A 14,641-nucleotide genomic window follows, 5' to 3' on the forward strand; every position below is an offset into this window, starting at 1 on the left:
TCAATCCAGACCCCCTAGAGCCTACACACTCACCCAAGCAATTGTTCAATGGCATCAATTATATTACTTTTAGAGGCTCCATTGTTAGAAACCCAAAGTGCCAGTAAAAGGGTGCAACGCATCAAATTATTATAATAGGCATATAGCACATTGCCGTAGTGTTGTAGATGTATTAAGAACAATGTGCATTTTATTGTAGTATTTGGGTGGTTGTGGCGCATGACAACCAGTATAGCCGTCCAAAATTAAATCGTAAAAATCATCCAATACCCATACACAAACGGTTACAGCAAGATTAGTGTTAAAATTCATAAATCTTTATTTGTATAATTTAAACAGAAATGTGTGTAAAAAGAGTATCTTTAAAAATGCACTAAGATTTGTATTCATTATTATATTCTGTGGCATTAAATCGTCTTGGGATCAAGTTAGCCCCGTCTCATTAATACAGTATACACAACAAGGGCATACCATAAAATAAGTTAAATGCCAATACTACGTAAATTGTTATTTCCTAGCGTTTATGATAGAGAATGTCTAATAACTAGCAATTTGCAGTATACATAATCACATAGGTGTTGCTTTGCCTCAACTCAGCTACCCGCGCTATCATCAGATTAACATTGTAAATAGCTGAGCTGCCTTTTGACCCATATCTGTTACCCAGCTGCCTCGGTTCTGATATTCCAGTACATGTATGCACTCTTTGCACGAGGTACAAGTAAAGCGGAGTACTAAATATGCAGTTAGGGACTCAGTATGTCCTTTCCAAAAAAAGGGGATGGGATGCCTGGAACAACATCATAAAAAGCATTCCTCCTTGTTTTCAATCTACCATTGCGTTACACTGTATGCTATTCTGGTAAATAGTATTGCTAGTTAGTTACTACATCGAGTGAGACTGTCCCAACAAACACACACGGTTTAGACCTGCGGAAAATGCAACATGGATCCGTCTGAACTTTATTATGCTCAACGTTAACTGGAGAGGTGCACGTGTGTAACATACATTCTTAAATCTCCAAGGAAACCACTTTTATTGCAACGTATTTCACACGATGTTGTACTATGATTGGGTGTTGTAAGTTACTGATGTTATATTTAAATGTAACTAAATATGGCCGAATCTTCTCAAAGTGAAATGCCTCAGTGCTACGATTCTCCTGGTGTACTTTTAACCATTCTCCATTTTAATGATGTTTATGAGATCGAGCCAAGAGCAGAAGATCCAGTAGGTGGCGCAACAAGGTACAGTAAAAATGATTCTGTATTCTGCATTTCATAGGATGTTTACGATAAAATGACTGGACATTATATTCTAAACCAGGTCCTAGTCGATGCAGGAGGTATAACTGCAAATTGAATAATGCCAAGAGTACCACAGGCTTCTAACCAGTAATTAAATACATTTACTTAGATACATTAAAGAGAAACATTAAGTTAAAACAAGAACACTGTAATTTTAAAATATTGTGCCAACATTTATTTTCATGTTTTAAAGAACATGAACATTTGCTGAAAATCCTTGGGGTCAACTGAAATGTATTATGTTCCTAATGTCTAAAGGGAATACTGGTGGGTTAATTAACAGTATTCAGGACTCTTTTTTTTATCATATCTTTGCTTCCTAGCAGAGTTGTTTATGCTGCAACTCTTCACAGTTCAAACAGAGCTTTTATGCAGTGCCTTTCTTGTTCAGTTTCTTCATACTACTGCTTGAGAGGCTGGGGTTCTCTTAAACTTATTGTCAAGTACCTAACTGCAGTCCAAAATTATTCCTGTGTTATTCCACTGTTTCTGCGTGTACAAAGTCTGTTAATTACCACAATGTTCAATAACTTGCAGGTATGTGTAAAAATAAGAAGCTTTTATTATTATTATTATTATTTTTTAAATTAATTTAAGATATTTGTATAAAAAATATAGTGCACATATTTACATACAGGGGTTGGGCAATACTTTCTATAATACTGTAATTAGGACGTAAGGCCAACAGAGGTTGGTTTTAATGAGCTAAGATTATTTTACAAGTTTAGACATGAAATCCCAAGGTGGAAAGTGATCTCAGAACTGGTCTAAACAGACCAGTTGGACTCTGTGGTTAGGGTTTTTGTAGGAAGCCAGGGTTTGCCCATGATATTTGGTCCATCTTAGCATTCTCTTGTCTAGAGAATGCTAAAATGAACCAAGCCTAATTCCTGTGTTTGAAAGAACACTGTATTTTGAGTTCTGCCCAACATAACTAATCAACCATGGGATTTAAATGGACATGTCCATTCGTGTATATATAAAAAAAACGAAATAAAAAGAATCTCAGGCAACCCACCCATAATCCACATTATCATAAGGCTTTGACAGAGAAAACTGGACGTATTTCAAGTCATGTGCCTTTCAGGAGTGAGGGGTTGGCATAGGCACAGTTTATTTAGGAAGGCAGATGATTTAACATGCAAATATGTTCATAAGTTGTCATATTTAATGTAAAATACTGTGGTCTATTGAGACAGTTTTCATTTATTTCTTACAGATTTGCTACAGCTTTAAAACAATTCTCTCCATTAAACCCCCTGGTTGTTTTTAGTGGAGATTGTTTAAATCCTTCACTCCTGAGCACAGTTACGAAAGGCAAGCATATGTTGGCCGTCTTCAATGAGCTGGGAGTACATTGCGCGGTATATGGTAAGTATTACATTGACTCCAATGTAACATACCTCGATGCTGGTGAAACCAGCAGTCCTGAATTTGTTGATCGCAACTGGCGGCTAGAATTTAAAAAGTGATATAAAAACCAATTGGAAGCTAATGCAGTTGTAATAAGATTGGTTGAGTTTTAGTTGAATTCAAATGTACAACATTTTTGGACATCCAAGCCATAATATCATCCAAGCAAGCAGATAACCTAGAGTCAGAGTAAACCTGTGTATCATCTCCTCGTGGAAGCATATACAAGTTAAAAAGTAGAGGTCCAAGAACAGCCCCCTTGTGGAAATCCTGACCAGACAGTGTTAATGGAGGATTCAAATACACAAAATGACACAATTTGCTGATGTTTTGACAAATAAGTGCCAAACCAAGTAAGTGCAAGTCCTCCCAGACCAATATATTTATTAAGTCTGTCTGTGTCTTTTATGTTTAAATAATGATGTTCCCATTTTTAGGTAATCATGAGTTTGATTTTGGAGTGGATATTCTGGAAGAACTGGCTCCTCAAATGAATTTCCCATGGTTTCTCAGCAATGTATATGACAAATTCACTTCTCAGCCACTAGGACGTGGAGCGGTGAGCAGTATATTGGAATGGAACAGTGTTAAAATAGGTCTCATGGGCTTGGTAGAAGAAGAATGGCTTGATACTTTGGGAACAGTTGACAAATCAAACATTGACTACGTTGACTATGTTGTAACGGCTAACCAGCTGTCCAAAGAACTGAGAGAAAACGGAGCAGAGTTGGTAATTGCTATGACACACATGAAATGGTGTAATGATATGAGGCTTGCTTCAGAAACAAAAGCGGTGGACCTAATACTTGGAGGCCATGACCATGATTATAGGGTTGTTGTGGTGAATGGAACCCTGATTGTTAAAAGTGGATCAGATTTCAGGTACCTGACAAAAATTGATGTTGTAAGAAACCACGATATGACGTATAAATATGGAACACAGAAAGTAATCATTGAAAAAACCTTTGAAGAAGACCCATCAGTAAAAAAAATAGTCACAGAGTTCACAGCTAACTTGCAGGTATGTATGGCTTTTTTAAATGCTTGGTCTAAACTGAATACACTTTTAACAAATTACATAATTTGGTATTTTGTGCTGAATACTTAATCATTTAAATACATTCACTAATTTTATTTTGGGGGTTGCAAGAGAAATTAGAACATGAAACTGTTAAAATCAAAAAGATAACTGAATAGTCCTTTTTAATGGAGATTTGATCTCTTGGAAGCATTGCATGAGACTTCCAGGCTACAAATCTTAAATTAGGAATCTTTTTTTTTTTCAAATTTGTATAACCCTACATTACACAACCCTACCCCTAAAACTGGAGTTGCTTTAAATGTAGTCAATTTAGACAAATCTAATCTCACTGATCTTTCAGAAGATCTCATTTGCTTTTTGGAAATTAATTAATATAATTAAATTTCTTTCATGCTTCCTCATTCAAAAAGGTTTACTCCAAAGTACACATTTTCATGACTGTTATAATCAAGCTTGGTGATGGAGTGCTTAAGTCCTGTTGTTCTGTACATTACTATACATCTAAGAATTATCCATTCATCTAGATATTTATTTCTGAAGGCTTAATGGCAATTCAAAGTTTTTCTTTTGGTAAGGAACTAGACCTTCATTTCTTTAGCACTTAAAGCTTCCGGGCCCACATTCATTTTCAATTTTACTTTAAAATAATAGAAGCAATTCCTCTACAGTAGTTTACTTTTATGGGGACTCAAGCCTCCAACCCCCTTGAAACTTGCCATTATATCACTCTGTGAACCAGCATTAGGAGGTTGTAATTGATTTTGATTACATGAGAGTAGCTGTTTTTTAGTTCATGTTAATATTGACCTGGCTTTTGCCAAGATAAAATGAGATATTAGTGGTGGGGACCAACCAAAACATAGCTTCACTGCAACATCTGCACACACTGAAGTAAGATATGAGCCTCTAGTGCTTTTCATGGATTTTCAGTTGGCTCAGCATTGATGGGTGAAATGTAATGCTGGTTCCAAGGGTCAGCCTATTTGCGGCCGCCCCGGCTCATCAGCACGCGCTACGCCGGCGATGCTGGTTCCAGAGATCAACCAAAGTGCGACCTCCCAACAGCCAGCATGGCAACCGTCTGGAATGGGCCAGGTAGGGCACTTTGCAGAGGTTATCGGGTGGGCACCTCCCACCTCCCGTGTTTCGTCGACTAGCCCACACACTTCGGAAAACTCGACAGTGATGCTGGCATCCCAGCACCACTCTCCTCCATCCCCCAAACCAACCCAGGCCAGTTTACTTTCCTTAGCCATCCATTCCTTTTCAGTGCTGGCCAACATCTGCCTGCATTCTCCAATCTCTAGCAGCCCCCAATTGTCCCAGACAAATCTTAGTTCTAATGACCTTTCCTGTTGGTTGCTATCTTGGATGGTGGAATGTTATTCTCTGGGTGCAGCTATTGCTGATATTAGCGGTGAGCTGTTGATCTTCTTAGCCTTTCTCCCAGTGCTAATGCCAAGCATAGCAGCACATGGTCATGATGCCAAGTGAAGCGACCTTGGCTCAGAGCCACCTTGCATCCTGTAAGAATGCTTCTGGGTAGCCGGTGATGAACACAAAGGACATGCAGGATTCTCCCCATCTGAAAAGAATACCTCAATTCAAACATCCTGTGGAGTAAAGTGTGTCCTATCCACTACAACACCACAAAAGAGCTAGCAATAGCCTATGAAAACCTGTAATGAATGTAAAGGGTTTATCTTCATTATGCTTTTGCATTAAGTCATTTGCAAACTTAATGAATTCTGCAATTGGATACATTTCAAACAGAAACCAGTATCATAAAATAGATTATTGTGGTCTGAGTCTATATTATGGTTCAGGATTTTATAATTACTGCAGGTACTGTGACAGTAATAAGCAAAGCAATTAATATGTGCCATCAGTATGTATATTTTCAGAAGATTCCACTCTTTTTCTAAGCAGCTAACTGCAAAATCAGTTATTTTCCCCCAGTTTAATTACATTTCTTTGAAAAAAAGCTAGCACCATTTAACTACAGGATTGATTGGATCAACCTGTCTTACTGGGATCACAGCTGTTTTTTTTTAAAGAAGATTCACTAGACATTCCATCAACCACCTGTCTGTGGTTATCTGGGGATTTAAAATTAAGTGGTGGTTGATGTGAATTCTCTGGTACTGTAAATTTCTCTTAAAAAATGCAGCTGTGGTTTATCCTGGCAGGGTATAGTTTGATCAAGTCCAAAGTATTATCATTTTCAAGTTGTTTGTTTTCCATTTCATAAAATTGACTTGGATAATATAGGCATTAACTAAAGACTGGAGTAAATGCTTTGAAAATATGGTCTTAAAAGTCTAATATAACAGAATTACTTGAGCGTTATATAACATTAACCCTCAAAAAGAAATAACAACAAAATATTATCAACAACATTTTTTTTCTCAACATTATACGCAGGACTAATTATCGAGTAAACTAAGAAAAATAATCGCCCAATGGAGCTAACTAACTTTAATGTATTTTTCTTAGTATTTGCTGGAAGAAGTGCTCGTCCGAACAGAAAAGGACTTAGATGGATGCTTTTCTACAGTTCGGAAATCCGAGAGCAATCTGGGAAACCTGATTGCTAATGCAATGTTGGAAGCTACACACGCTGATGTAGCGTTACTGAATTCAGGTATGCATGTTTAATATGTGCCATACTTGTGAGGCTTTTGCTCAGTGTTTGAATTTGTAAGAAACTAGCAGGCATAGCAAGTGCAGTCTGCTATGATCTTAGTAGAGGCGTGTAATGCAGTGCATTCAGCTGACCTTATTAACACACTGAAAGAATAGGACTATTTGTGTTTGTTTTTGAAGTGTAAATACTCACACTTAAAAAGGAGAACAAAATCATCTTGGAGAGCCTATTTGCATGACATGCTTCTGAAACACTGAGGAATAATGTGTTCTGCCTCAATAACAATAAACAACAAAGGCACATCAATGTTCTTGTAAGTGCTGTTTAAAATAAAAAGGGATATAGTATTTCACCCTATGTGTAGATACTCTAGTAAGAATTTTGTTATATTCATGATAGTACTTTACCATCTGAAGTAAAGTGAAATGATATTATAGAAAGCTCAAGTACTTTGTATCCACAAATGTTTTATAGATACACATTTTATTTGTTTAATATAACCTGATAATACTACATGTGTGTTTCTTTTAAAAATGCAGTAATTCAAAGGTCCTCTCCTAGGCTTTGAGGTCTTACCATCAATTTTAGAGGTAATGCTGCAAGTGAATTATTCATGCCAGAATGATTGTGGGGCTTCCATTAGCAACCAGGGTGGCAGTGAGATTACTTGATAGCTCAGATTTCAAGATTATGAAATACAATAACTTCTAAAAACCATTTCAGGTACCCTGCGCTCAGATCGCATACATCCAGCAGGCCCTTTAGCAATGCGTGATCTCATGCAGATTTTGCCCATTCCGGATCCAGTTTTAGTAGTACAGGCAACAGGACAGCAGCTATTGGAGGCCCTTGAAAATGGAGTTAGCAGCTACCCACACCTGGACGGAAGGTAGTTTTTTTTAGATGAAGTTCATAAGAAATTGTAGGGTTTTATGTGATCAATCTGTAACCCCACTGGAATAAAATAGTATTATTTTATTGCATTTTACAGCATTTGTGAATCACCCTAGATTGCATTAACCATCTATCTTGATTGCCTCTAGAAATAAGTGGTTGATGCAAACAAAAGAAGAGCTGTGGGTTATTCTGGCAGCATATATGTTTATTAAATAAATCAGGTAGACAAACATTTCGGCTAATCCCTTAATCAGTCGTAAATTATTTACAATTATGAGTCACCAAATGTTTCAGCTAGTGCCTTCATCAGTGTACTGATCAAAAATATAGCTTTGCAAATATGGCTTGTGGGCATATCCATTTGGAGCTCTACATGGAGTTTTGACATTTAACAGTTAAATAAGTTTTTCCTGGATGATCTCTGGTACCATTCTTTTAATATAATATCAAAATAGTTTCCATTTTTTAATGTGGTCGCTGAAACAGCAATGATCTGGAGCCATTCTAGGAATAACCTAATTTATTTTGACCTAGGAATGTAAAATAAAACCTCTAAGGATATTTCCATTATGAAGCTCATGAGGCCAAATCACAAATAGCTTATTCTGGCTAAAAGTTTCACATATCAACTCCAGGCATTTCAGTCTTCTTCTGTCACCTTTATTTTCCATTTGTCAGGATCACATTTGCAGAATGTTGAATTTTGTTTAAAACTAACAAAAGTCGTCCATATTGATATTCATAAAGTGATCTTTGCAGATCAGTGACTGTCGCTAAGCAATTTAATGAATGGGTATATATTCGTTCATGACTGAAATCCGTCTCCTTTTGATGACATCATCAGCTCTATAAACATTCGCTCAGTTGTGTCGTTAGCTGTTGGAAACATAAACAAATGGAATCTACTGACAGCAGCACCCATCGTGTTATTAACAGTGTGCCTGTATGATAGGTGATTTATATACTGGAGGATGCGATCATGTTCAGGTTATTTAAGTTACAATAATAATAATTGTTAATGTTCCTTTGCTTTGCAGGACATGCACAATTAAATGAAAAACACTTGTAAATCAATTATTTCAATTATTATTTCAGCTTAACACAGATACAGCATTACTTTAAAAAAAAAGAAAAATAGGCAGTGTTAATCACAGGGTCATCAACTTTTTTACGAACACCGTTTAATAAAAAAAAAAGCTTTTGTGTGTTTTTTTTTTGTTTTAAATTTTTTTAAATTTATTGGGTGGGGGGATTTGTTAAATACGGTCAGATAACTTTTATTTTTGATGCTGTCATTAGTTTATACTCCACCGCACCCCAGTGTTCAATAACTCCAAGTTGTCGACAGCATTTTGCTGTCGTTCACTTTTATGAATAGCAGGTTGATGCTCAGGACCGATGAAAACTTTATGCTAATGAGGTAATCGTTAAGCTTTATCTCAATTTGTTTAAAACATGCCTTCATAGAGGAAAATGCATCTCAATGATCTCTTATGAATAGCAACTGCCATTAAATAGGCGGCTATGGACGAAATCCGATCACGTACTCCTGTTTTTTTATTTCGACAGGTGTTAAGCCTTTATGAATAGACCCTCTAGTGACTTAAAATGAACAGAATAATTTTCTTATGGTATGTCTAGTAAGGATACACTTTTGTGGTATGTCTGAGGATCTGATTTATTGCTGAATAGCAGTTAATTTACTGTATGTTGTATTAAAATTAAGACTGTTTTATGTTTATTGTCAGATTTTTTTTTTTTTGTCAGATTTCCCCAAGTTGCTGGGATACAATTTGGATTTGATCCCAGAGCAAAATCAGGGCACCGAGTTTCTGCAGATTCAGTAAAGGTCCAAGGTCAATACCTTGAGAAAAACAAAACATACTTACTTGCAATAAAGGAATACTTAGCAAAGGTAAGGGATTTTCTCAATACCGCAGACCAGCCTTGACTTGGCGGCTATACCGCATATGGTGTCAGGGTGGGATAGAGCCCCCCTTAGTGACCCAGTTCGGAACTGTAGGTGGAAATAAAAAAATAAAAAAAACACCCAAACTACAGCTATCTCGGCACATACACGGAGCACAGCCTGCTGCTCCCAGTCTTCTCTCCTACTCTTTCTGTTCCTCTCCCACTGTTCAGACTGGGCACGCGCCTTCACTGAACCATCTCTCCAAACAAACCTTTCCTTTGTCTTTGTGTAGGGTGCGTCCAAGGGTAATCAATAATCAATAATTACATTCTCACCTGGCTACATTCCAAACTTTTCTCATGAATTAATTAAAACAATTAAACAAACCAATTAAACTATGTCGCTGTGCAAAGGCAGCCATCTTGGCCCAGACTGAGCCTCTGCTGTGTCACACTGCTAATTTAGAAGTTTGAAAGAACGCCTGTGTTTTGTTACATTTGAAGAGAAAAAGCAGCTGGGCAAATTAAGGGTAGAGATAATATGAAGTTATATTTCAGATGTTTTGCATTTTTAAAATTTGTTTTATCAAGGACTAGAACAGCTTTGGCACTTTTCTTCTAACAAACTACTGAGAGAATGCTCTTTTTCTCAATGTATATTTTTCCCCTTTAGGGCAAGGATGGATATGAAATGTTTTTGAATTGCCCCAGGATATTTGATGTTGAGACAGCTCAAACTCTGCCCACTATCCTTATAAACCACTTTGAGTCAGTGAAAATCATTCAGGGGCTCAAAGTATGCAAATCTGGTCATCGAATGGGTTTGATTAAAGTTTCAAACAGTGCATCATTCACTGGTAAGCTCCATTTTATTGACTAATATTCAGCAAAATGTAAGAAAGTGGTCCTCAAAGCTGTGCCAACCAAATCTGTATTTTAATAGCATTTAGCATTTTGGAATAAATTCCAGTACTTTATTTAAATGTCAAGATTATATATATATATATATATATATATATATATATATATATATATATATATATATATATATATTAGAGAGAGAGAGAGAGAGAGAGAGAGAGAGAGAGAGAGAGAGAGAGAGAGAGAGAGAGAGAGAGAGAGAGAGAGAGAGAGAGAGAGAGAGAGAGAGAGAGAGAGAGAGAGAGAGAGAGAGAGAGAGAGAGAGTAATGGAATTGGATGACAAAAGTATTTTGTTGGCTTAAACCACTTTAATTTTCAGCTCACAGTTCTGATTTTTAATGAAATATTTCTGTTTTCATCCTATTTTTTTTATCCTACTTCTGCAACACCTGAAGCATACAGTTTAGATTTAGATCTGTCCTTCGATTGAGATGTAGGGACTCTGCATTTCTGAATATATATATATATATATATATATTATATATATATATATATATATATATATATATATGATACACTCGACCTGATGAGAAATACATAAATGTGTCAGAAACATTTTTTAAGAACAAGTGATATAGAGCTATATGAATTTAAAATGACTTTCCCAAATAAATAGTTCCCAATTACATTTCTAATGTCTTTTTTTGCAATATATAATACATGCATGAAATACCTGTGGAGTCCCCAGTGGCTCTGAAGCCGAGTTGTTTGGAGTACAAGGTGAGTCATTGAGCGTGGTTTGAATCCCACTCACACAAAGTGCACGATCTTGGCTGGGGCCCACAGGAAGCGTTACATTAGCCTTTGGGCTATAGAGGGTTTAGGGGTTAGTTTGATATTGGGTTGAAAAACAGGTAAACATTACAAATATTTATTTATTTATTTATTTATTTATTGCATTTATATAGCGCCTTTTATACAAAAGTATCGCAAAGCACTGTACATTACATAGCAGAAAAAAATAACAAACCACAATACATTTGTATGGCATGTTACACATACAACTGCCATAATCAGACTATTTAAATAACATATTTAAATAACAGTATAGACATAATACAAAAGCAGCAATTTTAAGTTACATTAAAACCCACTATGATAAGAAAGCCATTTTATAAAAGTGTGCGTTTTTAGTCTTGACTTGAAAAGTGTAACGGTCACAGCTTCCTTGACAAACGAAGGCAGCGGATTCCATAATTTAGGAGCTCTACAAGAAAAAGCCCTACCTCCCGTGCTGCTTTTGTTGACCCTAGGACTAACCAGCAGCCCCGCATCCTGTGATCTCAGAGTGTGGTTTGGAAGATACAGGGTCAGTAACTCCTGCAAATAACTAGGTGCTAATCCATTCAGGGCCTTGTAAAGTAACAGCAAAATCTTAAAATCAATTCCGTACTGCACATGGAGCCAGTGTAAAGAGGACAAAACGGGTAATATCTTCACTTTTCTTGGTTTTAGTCAGAATTCTAGTGGCAGTATTCTGAACATGCTGCAAGCAGGGTACCACACATTTTGGGACACCAGAAAAAAGTGCATTACAACAATCAATTCTAGATGAAACAAAGGCATGCATTAGTTTCTCGGCATCAGATATGGAAATAATTGTTCTAAGTGTGCCTATATTTCTCAAATGGTAAAAAGATACTTTAGTAACTTCCCTAATATGAGTCTCAAATGATAGATCAGGATCAAAGATGACCCCCAAACTCTTAATTTCTAGTTTAAGTTTTGATGAGAGACTGCAAAGGTTGAGCTCATGTAATCCCACATTTTCTTTTAGTTGGTTCTGTGAACCCACTAGCATAACCTCTGTTTTATCTGAATTCAACATTAGAGAATTCTGTGACATCCAATGCTTGATGTCTGTAAGGCAAGTAGCAAATAACACCTGAAACCTATCAGAAAGATAAGATTTGAACCAAGATAGGACATGGTCAGACAGTCCTACTGTGCTTTCAAGATGATTCAGTGGGATGGAATGGTTTACAGTATCATAGGCAGCACTTAGATTTAGAAGAATTAATGCTGATGGAAAGCCCGAGTCAGAGCTTTTCAGCAGATCGTTCACAGCTATAGTTAAATAGTTTTCATATATAAATAGTGCTGTACATGTTCATATTATTTGTAAATATGTTTCAGAGATTATGATTAATGTTTAACAATTATGCTGCTACGATGTTGATCATAGTGCATTAATATTTCAGAATATAACCTTATTACCATTTTATTCTTCAGCCTTTGAAGAAAACACACATGAAAAGACACAAATTGCAGTTGTACCAGGTGTGGAAGGCAGGATATATCACATTTCCCAAGAACAGGAAAGACACCTTAGAGAACTCCGTGCTGCAAGGGAAGAAAATGCATTTCCTGCAGGATTCAACAGTGTTAATCATAAACCTATTTCTGACTGAGTGTGAGACTATTGGTCATTTTTTCATTTTAGAAATGTTGTACAGAAAAGAACAACTGGTTGCCTATGGAAATCTATAATTTGTTTTATATATACTGTACATACCGTACAGTGTAGAGTATTTTAAAACAGGTATTAAAACTATTAAAATAATTTTGAATGATTTATAATCTTTCACTTGTGCAATATGATTACCTTGCTGTCCTGTTTATCTCAGAACAAGGTGGAAAGTTTAAAGGGCTAAAAAGCTTTTTTCAAAACAGCACTACAATTACCTACATACATGTGATTAAAGGATAGGTATGGTTTGTCGATTTTTTTATTAGCTTTAACTCTAAGTGATAATGATAAAAGCCTGGCTTTTACAGAAGAAAAAGGGGTCCATGCATTAGTATTGGTTAATATTTACCAATCATCTGCACTATTAGCATTTTTGTAGTAACATTTTATTTTTATTTTACCAGTTGCATACCTTCATATGTCAAGTCTACAAGGTGGATAAAAACAGAAACAGATATTCATGGAGTACCCTTTAAAAATATATATGTATGTAAATTTACAATTGCAGACAAAAGTATTTAGGCAGTTAAAAAAATGAGAAAAAACTCAAAGAAAGTGATTTCTATAATTTCGAATTGTTCTATTGAAAGATATAAATTAAAGTAGAGATTCAGCTTTATAATAAAACAATAAAGTATTACATAACATGCATAAAATGAAAAATAAGATGCAAAAACGAATTTCATACTTTGACAAAAGTATTTGGGCCATCAACTTATTTTGTATTAAACCCATTCATTGCTAATTATTGACAATAATCATGATTAAAAACCAACACCTGATGATAATTATAGAATAAATAAATACATAATCATCAAGTGCTGAAAAATAAATTGGAAATTTGTGATTAAAAAAGCAACAAAAATGGTTACAACTAAAGAGTACAGCAACAATCTCAAAATGGCAGTGATACAACTGAACGAAAAAGGAGAAACTACCAGAAAAATAGTAGAAAGACTCGGTTTACCAAAAATCACGGTGTGGGCTATTATTGATAAACTGTATGTGTTGAAGAATGGGCAAAAATATCTCCGGAAAGATGCCAGGAACTGGTTTCAAAATACAAATGTAAGGGTGCCCAAATATTTTCGTCAAAGTATGAAATTAGTTTTTGCATGTTATTTTTCATTTTATGCATGTTATGTAATAATTTGCTGTTTCATTATAAAGCTGAATCTCTAATTAATACCTTTTAAAAGAACAATTAGAAATTATAGAAATCACTTTGTGGTTTTTCTCATTTTTTTAAACTGCATAAATACTTTTGTCTGTGACTGTATGTGCCAACACTTATTTGAAAATAGTATATATTCTATAACATTTATATTTTGCTTTAATTATAACATTATGAATTTTTTTGTGACATGAGCATGTGTACTGTACCGTATCCTAGCATCATTGTGAAATACATTACAGTGTGTGATGCCCTTGTCTTGTTATTTATCAAAGTGCTTCCTGATTTGTTTTTAACAAACTGGCACTAGGTAAGAATGTTATGCAGGGGCACAGCATGCAGATAAATGGAGAGGATACACCATGAACGGTCATGGTGTATCGCAGTTATTCCACAAATGAGCGAGCCAAATACAGGCATCCTCATCCACAGCACTCCACGAATGTGCATGAATTACTCTTTTATATAACAAGCATAATGTATGGGAAATAACGTACGTTTAAACCTAAACAACTGAATTCAGAAAATGACTTTCCTTGGATCTGGTAAAAAAAAAAAAAAAAAACACTCAGCAGAATTGAATATGAAAAGGTTATTCAGAGGTAGATTTCTCAATACTTGTTAAGTCCACATTTGTACAGTATTTCTTTAATTTTGAACCTCAGTTACACACAATCTTCTGGCAAGACCCATGGGGTATGCAATTAAGCATACTCTATTGTTATAGCTGTGAACAGTCTTCCAAAAAAATTGTTTGTGCTTGTCTCTCCGTTGTGCTCATTAAACAAGTCCCTGACCCCTCTGGATCAACGGATGTGGCCACTGTCACCTTGGTAGTCACAGTTCCCAACAGTAAA

General features: G+C 35.7%; 1 protein-coding gene across 1 annotated transcript; it reads left to right on the forward strand.

Moving 5' to 3' along the window:
* Window positions 1–1,008: 1,008 nt before the first annotated feature.
* LOC117403507 (mannosylglucosyl-3-phosphoglycerate phosphatase-like) lies at window positions 1,009–13,311 on the forward strand. Its single transcript, XM_034927274.2, has 8 exons — window positions 1,009–1,248; window positions 2,528–2,679; window positions 3,159–3,742; window positions 6,260–6,407; window positions 7,134–7,299; window positions 9,075–9,222; window positions 9,892–10,075; window positions 12,373–13,311. The coding sequence occupies exons 1-8, from the start codon at window positions 1,118–1,120 to the stop codon at window positions 12,549–12,551; spliced, it is 1,692 nt and encodes a 563-aa protein (XP_034783165.2). The 5' UTR covers window positions 1,009–1,117; the 3' UTR covers window positions 12,552–13,311.
* The last annotated feature ends 1,330 nt before the right edge of the window (window positions 13,312–14,641 follow it).

This window comes from Acipenser ruthenus, chromosome 2, assembly GCF_902713425.1.
Source record: "Acipenser ruthenus chromosome 2, fAciRut3.2 maternal haplotype, whole genome shotgun sequence".
Classification (NCBI taxonomy): Eukaryota; Metazoa; Chordata; class Actinopteri; order Acipenseriformes; family Acipenseridae; genus Acipenser; species Acipenser ruthenus.